Raw genomic sequence first — 11,471 nt, forward strand, 5'->3', positions numbered from 1 at the left:
TATTAATTATTTATTTCGTTTTTTTGTAATTAAAAAATGTCACAGACAATTCACATTTATGAGCTGGTCAATCGTTCCATAATTTGAAGGGCAGATTTGGGGACAGATCCTCTCTGAAGAAAAAGAAAGACGATAAGTATTTAAAACAACACTTTTATCATTAACTTGAGCTAATTCTTTAATGTGAGCAGCAAAAGGATGACGTAGAGACTGGCTACTCTTCAAAATCTCCTCCATCTGTTGCGGAGGCAATTGCAAGATCACTTGGAAAGAGTGTGGCTTTAAGCTCTAGACATGCATGGGTATATGAAGACATTAATTAGTGGAACTAATGAGAGGGGCAGACCTCACAGCACTTTATGAAACCCTGCCATACTTTAGACTGCTTCCAAACCTAAAAATTAAAAAATGTTAAAAATACAACATAAGTAGCATATTATATAACTGCCAAGGAAAACAAATATTCTAAAGTGAGGATTCATTACCTGCTTGCTGATCAGTTTAGTAAGGATTGTTAGGATGAAGTTAGCTAGTCTTGGGCAGAGACTTAAACTCTGCAAGACCTAAAGAAATGGAATAATTGCACATTAACTTGTGCATCGACTTCATGTAGTCACTTTTATAATAGACTTACAGTTCTCATGAATAGTATTGGTATAGGAGTCTGATCAACTAGCTGCTGCAATACTACTGCCAGTACCTCTTGAGTGTAGACTCCCTTTTCAGCAAAACACAGGCCAGTAGCTACAAATTTTAAGAGTAATTATTAAGAAAATTCTAATGTACATGTACATTACATGTAATTTTGTGAATCATAAATCTTGCAGTTTTATCTGCAGGTTTTTACATGCACATGCATGTACCATAGCAAGTAACATTCATCAACTGATATACATTAAAACAATATACCAACCTCTTATTACAGCTTTCATCAGATTATCGTCTCCCCTACAGTCAATATTATGTAGTGCAATCAATAACTCCGAAGGCGATATTGGACTCATACTAATGTTACTCTCACCTGTAGGATAGTAAGGATCACATGATAGTCACATGATGTGGTATGATACCTTTTGATGATGTTAGGAGTCTGTCAAAAACTCCTTTGGTGACATTAGGACTGAGTCTAATGAACTCGGGTAGGGCAGCTATCACTTCAGACTAAAGAAATAAAATAAATAATAAAAAAGTCTATAAGCACTTGCCTTTTGCAAGCCATGAAGAACAGGAATTAAGAATCGAACGTCGTTTGAATTCCGTTTATGCAACTCTCTCACATGCTTTACCAATTCAGATGAAGGCATTGCTAAAAACGAAGATGTCATAATGATACCGCTAAGAAATAATTTGAACCTTTCTCTGTCAGAATATACAATATCCTCATAATTAGAGTCTCAGCTCCCACCGGACACTTCTCAACCAATTCTAACAGTTCTGGAGAATTCATACCAATCGAGCGAACCTAGTGATGACATCATGTGATGCATACTGATGTCACGTGATGCGTACTGATGTCATGTGATGCATACTGATGTCATGTGATGTGTACTGATGTCATGTGATGTGTACTGATGTCATGTGATGCGTACTGATGTCATGTGATGCGTGCTGAGGTCATGTGATGCATACTGATGTCATGTGATGTGTACTGATGTCATGTGATGTGTACTGATGTCATGTGATGTGTACTGATGTCATGTGATGCGTACTGATGTCATGTGATGCGTACTGAAGTCATGTGACTTACTGGTTGATCAATGAGTTTGAGCATTATTCTCTTAACAGTTGGTATTGTGTTAGTATAGACAATGGCTAATCTGTGAATTAAAGAAGAGGATATAATACAAGAGAGAGGAGAGACAGAATAGAAAGAGACATTAAGAGATGGTGTAAAAATGCTAACTCTTTCAATAATTTCGTGTTAATTGGTAAAAGAGAAAGGAAGAGGCCAGAACAAATCTTAATAGATTCTTCAGTCCATTCAGACGCCACCTCTAGTATGATGATAATTATTATAATCAAAAAAGAAATTAAATAATTATACCAAGTTCAGTGTCGCTCTGAAAGGAGGGATGATCAGATAGCAATTTCTGCAATGACCTGATAGAGTATTTCTAAAAACAAATAAAAAGAATTTTTGAAGTTGCTCCAAAATCGGGTCAAAGTCCCTGTACTATAGTACAGGGATTTTTGCCAAATTTCACCAAAAATGAAAAGTTGAGAATTTTCCATTTTTATAATTTTTCCTGATACATACACATGTTCTTATGTTGTGTAACAAGTTTGAACTGATTCCAATCAAATTTGGATTTGTTATGAATTTTTAAAGATGCTCCAAAATCGGGCCAAAGTCCCTGTACTATAGTACAGGGATTTTTGCCAAATTTCACCAAAAATGAAAAGTTGAGAATTTTCCATTTTTATAATTTTTCTGATACATACACATGTTCTTATGTTGTGTAGCAAGTTTGAACTGATTCCAATCAAATTTAGATTTTTTACGAATTTTTAAAGTTACTCAAAATACAGTATAATAATATACAGTACATTAATTATCATTAATTAATTTGAGCTCACTTCTATCCTCATGGAAAGACTCGGTCTTGAGTAAAACCTCTTCACTATATGAAGTGACTGAAGGCGAGCCTGCAATAATAAAACCTGCCCATAACCACACCTACAAAAACCACACCCACCATCTCCAAATCACTGGTTGTGATGTCGAGAAGTGCTTCTATGAAATCCCCAGATCCCTGAGGCTTCTTAAGTATCAGATCACGTAGAGTGGTGATACCAAGAAACGCTCTTTCCTAATACAAAAATAAACAACATAACGTTACTTGTGTATATTATACACTTACCTCGTCTCTACAATATGATTTAATTATTGACAATGCATTGGGCGTGATTTTAGGAGCTTCTAGTACTAAACGAGTGAATAGTCTAAAGAGAGAAGGTCATCATCACAGAGAGGGGTTTTTGACGAAAATAGGATCTACATGGTATGCATCTATAATTAAATTGTACCTGTCTCTATTATCCAGTTTGTCTCTTGCTCCACTCATTAACCCAATCAGACAGTTCTCATACTGACAGGTTCCTGAAGTGGGTGTGGTTAAAAGCTGCTCTTCGATACAATACTCGGCATAGAGCCAAGACAAGGCGAGATCAAAATGAGAGCGAAGATCCTCAAGAATGAAAACAAGAAGAGCTGAAAGAAATAAAGTTTAAAATTATTATCAAAAACATACATACCTTTATTAAATTCACCACCAAACTGTGTGACCAGATGAATAACAAGTTTAGTACGAGCCTGTATATACATGTAAAGAGAATCACATGACTATCATGAGACTACTGTGATTACCTGAGATAATACAGTGCTTGATCCACCAGCTAATGTATAGCAATCAAAGAATTATAATAGTGAATTTTAAAATTATTATAGTACATACATACATACATATTTATGCATGTACATACATGTATTATGCATGTACTAGTATCTCTCTCACTTTCAGTTGCTAGTATTCTTTTAAAGGCAGCCACGCTGAGTCTTTCCTGCTCATTCATTGGCAGTGGCTTCACTATCGACGAGAGGTCAAAGGCCCTTATCTTCTTCAGTTTCTGTGGAACGGCAAGAGACTGACGCCATTTTGAGTCGTCCTCTTTTGGCGCTACCAAAACAAACAAACAAATAAATAGATAAATAAATAAAAGCTTACATGTGGTATCATCATTTTCTTTTTTAATAACAATTAACTACAATTGAAAAAAAGAGGTGCATTAATGATCACATGACTAGTACAGGCTCACGTTGCTATGAGATGATTCACCAGTAGAGGCAGTTGGAAGGACTTCCATTGGCTCGGTACCAAAGAATGCGGAATACGCCAGTGGAAACTGAGGGTCCCTTATATCAGGCAGGCCAAGCAAAGAACCTAAATATGATAGCTCAGCAAGACTCTTGGCTAAATCAGCAGGATCCTTTATAGATAAAGAGGATGGAAAGAATGAAAATTAAAAATGGGGTATAAAGAAGGTAAAAAGTGAGTTGACGTACATATTACATAAGTGTATAATAATGTCAATCATTTGGTGGCTCTTACTGTTTCATCTTGTTCCACTTGTTTGTCTTTACCCAGTCTCTCTCTCTCCAGGATCTCCCTCTCCCTTTCCTCCTCGGGCGTCGGCTCACGTATGCCACTACGAGGGTCAGACACAACAGGACGTTCCCCTTTCTGTGCATTAATTAGACTAAATAATACAACGCCCACACATCATTACCCGGGAGGGTTTGAGTCCTTTAGTCTGAGCACCAATACCAATACCAGCTGCTGTCATTTGAGATGCCAACAAACGAGCCAACTGGGTCACCTGAATCAAAAACATTAATTAAATCTCAACATGCCCCTAGCCCATTAAAAATAAAAATTCCGTGATGTACATGTACATGTATCACACCTGAGCGTCGTTCCCGGCAGCTGCAATTGGAGTGAAGGAATGACTGAAGCTTCTAGGGAGAAGGCGTGGCAGGTTACTCATACTTAGCATGACTAGCTCAACCACGGACTCCACTGTCAGCAGAGGCTTCAGATCTAAGAACAGATAACCATAAAATGAAATAGAAATAAGCAGTTTACTTACCGGCAGTTGTCAATTCAATGGCTTCCATTAATATGTTGCCACGGGAACTAAACTCCTCCCCTTCTTCTGACTCATCAAGCTTAGCTTTCTTTGAGTGAAGTCCTTCATTATCACTTCTAATAATAATAACAATAATAATAACTATTAATAAATATGCTGACCTTGTACGTTTGCTGGCCAGGCTGACATCTTTTGGAGTATTTTTAGAAATCTATAATTAGAAACAATAATAATGACATCATTCGCACATTGTTGTGATGGTTACCTCTGACTGTGGAGCACCAAGTACAGTCAGTAATGTAACAATTTGTGGACGACACTCGACTAAGGTATGTATAATAAAACACATATGACCACACCCACTAATTATACTCACGTGAGCCAGGCTGACGTAAGACACCAAGCAGCTGACTCTGAAATATATTAATAATATGAGTGGGTGGTTAGTGGGTGTAGCTACCTTCAAGTGCTTAGTGACACTGCTGATCTGTGAACTGGTGAAAGAAGGAGGAAGATTAGCTAAAGGAGGGAGAGGGAGAGAGAGAGAGAGAGAGAGAGAGAGAGAGAGAGAGAGAGAGAGAGAGAGAGAGAGAGAGAGAGAGAGAGAGGGCAAGAGAAAGAGCAGATGGTTTTAAAATAAAAGATAATAATAGTTGCATGAGTACCTTGTAATACTTCAAAGGTCTGTATGACGGTTGTTATATGCAATGGTCTCTGACGACCAATGGCACACAAACTGCTGATACACGTCATCAAATTAACACTGAGAGAATTAAGAGAGAAGGAGAGAGAGAGAGGAGGAAATTAAGGCCAAAGAAAGAAAATGAAGATTAAATGGAAGATGTATTATATATCATGAGTTACCTTGATATGCTAGGAAACCCTGTCAGCTCCAGCAGCTGTACTAACAGTATACCCGACTCTTCACGTAACTCTGACTGCTTTAGTATTGGATGGGACAATGGGACCTATAATATGAAAGGGTGAAGGTGCTCATTAAATAGAAACACACCAATACAATAATACCATGTCTAAGGAGAATTCCAGCTCTACAGCTCTGGGGGGCTCAGAAAGCTATCAATAATAATGATAAAATAAGAATATTTAAATGGCCGTATAATATACCGGCTCTTTCTTTGTTTGCAGTATAATGACAGTCTCTATGAATTTGATTACCATAGTCCTCAATCTAAAGACGAAGTGCTCGTTAATTAGAACAGGCAATTGCATCTAACCCGTCGTTTTCCCCATGTAATTTCGAACAAATGTCCAACTTGACTTCTTTGAGTATCTATGAAAAATGGCTTCCAATTTAAACGGGCATTATATAGAATACCTCCCACATGTCAAGCTCCTCCTTTTTGGCCGTTTTCATTTTCACTAAATACTAAGAATTAGCACGACTAATAATGACCACGCCCAACAACTGACCGCGCCCACTAACTTGAAGGGAGAGGCGGTAAAGCTGAATGAAGCAGCTGATGGATCTCTTCTCTGTCGTTACGTTTGAGTCGTTCATAATGTAACGTATTATCTGTATCGAACGCATTAGGTAATGGCAATCCTTCTTACTATAACAAAAGCAATAGATCGATTAGTTATACATAAATAAATGAATGTATGTATTACCATGCTGTCTCAATAAACGCTATTACAAATTTTCTCACGTCCACGGACCTGTCTTGTTGAAACGCTGCTACTTCCTAGAAAAGGACGAATATCAAATATTAAATTATTTGTTATTACTTCAAAGAAACTGTCCAGTAACGAGGGATCCTTGTTAACTATTAACTCCCGAACCTATTAATTAAAAGTAATTAATAAAATAGCCACACCCACTAAACTTAATTAAGTATAAAATTAATTTTCGCATGGATTTATATAGTAATATCTAATACTGCTGTTAATGACCGCTAACCTGATTGAGACAGACTAGTTTCTTGTCATTGGAGTTCACTAGTTGAGCTTCATTAATTAAAGCTATCACCTACAAAAATACTTCAAATTAGAACTGAGTGTCTGGTCTCTCTTACTTTCTCTTGTATTGTTGTCTCCTCCTCGTTCTGTTCATCTTCTTGCATTTCAGAGAGAGGAACAAAACGAGACATCCTCTGCAGTGATACACGTGTTTTTCCGGATACTACCTCCAGTCCTCCATTTGGCGGGTTCCGTATAGATCTATCTCCGTGTTACTATAAAGCTTAGATCTAGTCTAGAAAGGGTTAATTTTAGATTTCCATGGTAACCAAACATCAAAATGGCTGCCACTACAATAAAACTCTCAACAGATGTTAAGAACATTGTTGACAAATTAGAAGACTTGGGTAGGTTCTGTGATAAGGAATCATTAAAAAACTTTTTTCTATTAGGCAAACAGCTCAGAGAGAACAGATACCTCTTTGCAGAGGAGTTTGGAGCTAGTGCTAACTCAGTCATTTCAGCCATGAAAGAGCTGGTAAATAGTCTAATGATAGCACCCATATTGATACTAGTCTAGGATAAGATACGTGTGCATGCTCACCAACTGCTTGAAGGCGAAACTATAATGGCCAGTGCACTCCGTCATAAACTCAACACTCATGTTTCGAAATTACAAGCTGAGGCTGCTGGTATGAGATTATGAAATAATGAAATTATGACATTTTAATTGTGCATTTGTCTTATAGCTGCAGTAATTTCAGCAAGGCAGTCAAATCAAGCTCGTTTATCAGAACTGCAGGTAGAGAGATATATCATACTTGTGCAGCATATGCAAAGTATTGCATTACATTTTTATCCCCCACTACTACTCTATTAGTGATTGAACACATCAATGATTATTATTAATGTTACTATGAATAATTGTTATAGACTCAAGTCACATTAATGAGTGAGGAGGCATCATCTTTGTTAAAAAGGCACGAAGTGGTGGGCCTCCACAATGACGTCCTTCTGTATGTAATAATAACATTATTCTTAATAATATATCAACACAATCATTCCTTCATTCAGTCCTCAACTGAAGCAACTGCAGGCAGCACATTCGGATAAAGTAAAGATACTTAATGAGAAGATGTTGGAGAGAGCAGGGTGAGTTATACTATTTAGTGTTTTTATGATTAAAAAAACTTTACACTATGATTATTTATTTTTGCAATTATTATTTCAATTTAGGATGCAGATTTTTCTAAATGAGACAATAGAACAATTAGATGACACTGGCTCTAAAGTACATACAATGCAAACAAAAATGATAAGAATGAGCTACCATTCATTATAAATGTATTGTATATGTAGATTTTAGACATAGAGGAAGAGATTCATATACTTCAGGACAACCTGAAGCTCAAGAGACAGCACATTAGCAAAGAAAGAGAAGAGCTCTTGAAATCTTTGGTATATAAAATATTATTTTTTAAATGATAAAACAATATGTATGATATTTCACTGAGCATGTACATGTATTACAAAAAATATATGTCATCATAAACTTGTATAGGAAGGTACTAAAATGCAATTAAATCAACAAAATGAAGAAAATAGAGATCTTAAAAAGTAAATTGATATCAGACAAAGGAGAGAGAACAAAGAACTGAAGAAGAGAATGATGCTATATATATAACTTTATTATTTTTACTTACTTCGCTGCCTCTAGTGATCTTCATGTTGAAGAATATGAATCAGCTCAAGTTGAATTATCTGTTAAAGAGTCGGTAGCGTCCATAGAGAATGTTAAAAGAGAAATTTCATCATTGATTGTTACTCAGAATCAGCTTAAGAGTGAAGCAATGTCAAAAGAAGTAGAAAAGCGATCATTAATCCAAGATGGGTAAGGCATAATGTGCATGCAAAAAAGGTACATCTTCTTTCTATTATTTTTTATATTTTAGGGAAAGGATTAAGAAAGACATGGAATTATTTGGTTATCAGCACTCGGTGAAGAAGAAGCAAGCAGAGGAGATCATTAATCAGTTGATAGCTGAAGTAGAGCTAGCTGACACTGAATCCAAGAAACTAAAAGATGTATACAAAGCAGTCAAATCTGGTAATAATTATACTGCAAATAGTGCATGTATCATGTATTTTGATCATATTTCATAATATTGCATATGATAATGGTGTTTGTCTATTTGTATAGAATGGAAGGTAGCTAATGAGGACTATGACTCAATATCTTACTCACTGAATGCAGTCAAAGAGAGGTATACATTTGCATAACATCACCAACATTCATTATAATTTACAAAAATTGGGATAAAACCATGCATGGGCTTATAGTCATGTGCATTTGCTATTTTATTATTATTTAATTTATTATACTTATTTATCTATTATTATTTTTTGCTATGCTGTTTTATTATTTTTTTCAGTGTTGCTTCTGCTAAGGAATCACTGATGAGAGAGTCTGAGGAAGGAGTGAAGCTGGAGACTGAGAAAAATGAACTAGAATTTAGACTCACTCAAATACAAGAAACCCACAAGTAAATATTAGTCTTTAAGACTCTAACAGTTGAAGAAATTTTTCTTTCTTTCTTTTGTTTTTTTCTTTTCTTTTCTTCTTCAAAGAGTGAACGTTCAGCTATTTAAAGAAGAAATCACGGAGTATAAAGATAAGCTAGCTCATGAACATAAAATCAGGTATACATGTATCCCATACTTATTCTGATCAAAATTGGGTTTTTACATTGCTCAAAAATCAGGCCAATGACCAAAGACTTTAGCCTTTAGTCTTTAGCCAAATCTTGTGTATTACCTATAATACTCATTAAAATGTAATAATGCATATTCATTTATGTACATGTACATGTACACTGAATGCATAAAATTGCATGAACTTTTGCGTTGATTATCATTGATTATAGACAATCTGCCGAAGAGAATTACAAAGATCTTGAGCTCTTAATACAACAGCAGCTATTGGATCAGAGCGAGATTATGACGACATTGAATATGAAATTAAAAGAATCAAAGAAAGCCGGAGATACATTGCATAGCAAGGTAACAAGTACAAAATAACTGTACATTTACATTGTATTTTTGTACATAGTAAATGCTCTAGATCACTCTAATTATTTACAAAAAATAATTATATATTACACACACTTGTAGATAGTTACACTGGATAATAGTATAAGCCAATGTGAGACAAGCATTGAGAGACTCAATAAAGAAATAAGTGAGAGAAAAAGTCATCTTAGCAGAAGGAGCACACAACTTGAGGAGCAACTGAATATTCTCGAGGTAAAATATATCATAATTATATCCTATACATATAAATGTATTAATTTGAAGTAATGATCATTAAAGTGCACATCTTATAAATCTAAATGTATTTGAATTCAGATTATAGTGATCATTAATTTTTTGCTAGGAGAGCATTGCTGAACTAACAGATGATATTAAAGATGCTACTGATCAGTTGCTAGAGGCAGAGCCATTGAGAGATTCACTAGAGGAGGAATATGCTTCAGCAATGGAAGAATATGAAGAATCCAAGAGAATCATGATAGGTACATGATGTGACAATTTGCAGCTTAATTGGTAGCATGTATTTGTGCAATGAAGCATGGCAGAGGTATGCAACCATTTATAATTGTAATGACATGACATGCATGCATACGTGTATGGTACAGGATTTAAGAGTATTGATTATGTATTTTTAATATTTTAAAAATTTAATGCAGAATTAAAGAATAAGAGATCTGGATTAAGTGATGCATGTCAGAGACTAGAGAGAGAACTAGAGAAGATACACATTCCACAAGTAATAATAATAATAATTGTTAATATACATGTACATGTTTATGAGTAGTGAGCCACTACTCATTATAATGCTTGTGCTAATGAGTTAGCCCCTGCTCTTTAGTTGATAATTAAAACTTTTTAGGCTCATCTGAGAATGGAGACACTCAGATGCAGGACTTACGCTAGGAAGAACTTGAGAGAGAGGAAAGTTATAGTAGACGACTTGGAGGAAAAGCTAAGAGAGAAGAGAACAAAGCTAAACACTATACTGTTCCACAATGACAGAATAAGAGAAGTAAGTCCATTGTGCAACCAGCTACATGTACATGTACATAAGAATCAAGCTACAGGTTTGTAGTTTATGATGCAGCAATGCAGACTAGCTTTAATTTAATTTTTAATTTTTGTAAATATTTATAAGCTCCTTCATGCATGTAAATTCATATACTTTAATCCTACACATGTAAGTTTGTTTCTAATCGGACATTAGCACACTGTAAAATCTCTTGATAAATTATTGTTATTATTGCTGTTAGGCAAGTAAAAAATTAGAGAAAGAATGCAATGGATATGCTAGTTACAGCGAAGGTAGTGCTGAAAGAGAGAAGAGACTAATAGGGAGACTTGAACAAATGAAAACTGACCTTGAGAAGCAATGGCAAGAGAGCAAGGAGCTAGCTAAGGTGCCATTACACATCAATGTGCATTTTGTTTCCAATTTATGTTTGTATCTATTTGCAGCATCTAAAATTGTATTATTCGCTATAGTAAAGTACCTGCTTAATCTTTGTAAAAAATTTTTGTTAGGTATACCATGAAAGAGATAGTGGCATAGTTGAAACGTTGACATCCCTTCAAGAGAAAAGCTCCAAGCAAATGAAAGAGTAAGTAGAGACACTATAATGTGCATATCAATGGTGATGTTTTGATTTTTTTTGTAACAGATTGTCTGTTGTTTCATCGCAATTCACCCAAGAAATGAACATATTCAACAAATTTCTTCTAAGGCTGTCCAAAAGGAAGAAATGATGTCATTTTATTTAATCATTATTATTCTTGTTTTTATGTTTTAGCAAAAATAATTTTAATTAACTATAATG

At 35.2% G+C, this 11,471-nt stretch overlaps 2 protein-coding genes across 2 annotated transcripts; one reads left to right on the forward strand and one right to left on the reverse strand.

Annotated features, from left to right (window-relative positions):
• Positions 1-6: 6 nt before the first annotated feature.
• LOC100632240 (symplekin-like) lies at positions 7-6,817 on the reverse strand. The gene is made up of 40 exons (XM_019994984.1): positions 6,681-6,817; positions 6,566-6,634; positions 6,394-6,447; positions 6,277-6,350; positions 6,092-6,218; positions 5,984-6,034; positions 5,883-5,938; positions 5,773-5,836; positions 5,674-5,721; positions 5,512-5,615; positions 5,313-5,410; positions 5,108-5,166; positions 5,024-5,060; positions 4,913-4,971; positions 4,809-4,858; positions 4,648-4,763; positions 4,465-4,598; positions 4,288-4,377; positions 4,110-4,241; positions 3,817-3,987; positions 3,726-3,762; positions 3,516-3,677; positions 3,368-3,396; positions 3,256-3,313; positions 3,028-3,211; positions 2,862-2,943; positions 2,697-2,810; positions 2,578-2,646; positions 2,045-2,114; positions 1,904-1,994; positions 1,748-1,817; positions 1,354-1,462; positions 1,206-1,306; positions 1,071-1,161; positions 914-1,021; positions 635-744; positions 486-563; positions 347-394; positions 166-288; positions 7-113 (listed from the first exon to the last, which is right to left on the reverse strand). The coding sequence occupies exons 1-40, from the start codon at positions 6,753-6,755 to the stop codon at positions 57-59; spliced, it is 3,459 nt and encodes a 1,152-aa protein (XP_019850543.1). The 5' UTR covers positions 6,756-6,817; the 3' UTR covers positions 7-56.
• Positions 6,818-6,885: 68 nt separating this feature from the next.
• LOC105312294 (coiled-coil domain-containing protein 18-like) lies at positions 6,886-11,469 on the forward strand. The gene is made up of 22 exons (XM_019994995.1): positions 6,886-6,971; positions 7,017-7,102; positions 7,145-7,256; positions 7,314-7,366; positions 7,498-7,580; positions 7,639-7,716; positions 7,801-7,855; positions 7,924-8,022; positions 8,126-8,181; positions 8,282-8,455; positions 8,517-8,671; positions 8,765-8,828; positions 8,997-9,107; positions 9,193-9,264; positions 9,489-9,624; positions 9,736-9,867; positions 9,998-10,136; positions 10,311-10,390; positions 10,514-10,666; positions 10,908-11,054; positions 11,179-11,255; positions 11,316-11,469. The coding sequence occupies exons 1-22, from the start codon at positions 6,905-6,907 to the stop codon at positions 11,398-11,400; spliced, it is 2,214 nt and encodes a 737-aa protein (XP_019850554.1). The 5' UTR covers positions 6,886-6,904; the 3' UTR covers positions 11,401-11,469.
• The last annotated feature ends 2 nt before the right edge of the window (positions 11,470-11,471 follow it).

The sequence above is a fragment of the Amphimedon queenslandica genome, unplaced genomic scaffold (genome assembly GCF_000090795.2).
Source record: "Amphimedon queenslandica unplaced genomic scaffold, v1.1 AMPQUscaffold_13457, whole genome shotgun sequence".
Classification (NCBI taxonomy): domain Eukaryota; kingdom Metazoa; phylum Porifera; class Demospongiae; order Haplosclerida; family Niphatidae; genus Amphimedon; species Amphimedon queenslandica.

What these genes read in the sequence shown, in the direction of transcription:
- LOC100632240 (XM_019994984.1), bottom strand. Translation starts at nt 6,755, where the DNA reads ATGTCTCGTTTTGTTCCTCTCTCTGAAATGCAAGAAGATGAACAGAAC. An exon ending in AAACTGGATAATAGAGACAG is followed by an intron (nt 2,944 to 3,027) that starts GTACAATTTAAT and finishes TTCTCTCTTTAG; the next exon opens with ACTATTCACTCGTTTAGTAC. An exon ending in AATCATATTGTAGAGACGAG is followed by an intron (nt 2,811 to 2,861) that starts GTAAGTGTATAA and finishes TTTTTGTATTAG; the next exon opens with GAAAGAGCGTTTCTTGGTAT.
- LOC105312294 (XM_019994995.1), top strand. Translation starts at nt 6,905, where the DNA reads ATGGCTGCCACTACAATAAAACTCTCAACAGATGTTAAGAACATTGTT. An exon ending in GCTCATGAACATAAAATCAG is followed by an intron (nt 9,265 to 9,488) that starts GTATACATGTAT and finishes CATTGATTATAG; the next exon opens with ACAATCTGCCGAAGAGAATT. An exon ending in AGAAGATACACATTCCACAA is followed by an intron (nt 10,391 to 10,513) that starts GTAATAATAATA and finishes AAAACTTTTTAG; the next exon opens with GCTCATCTGAGAATGGAGAC.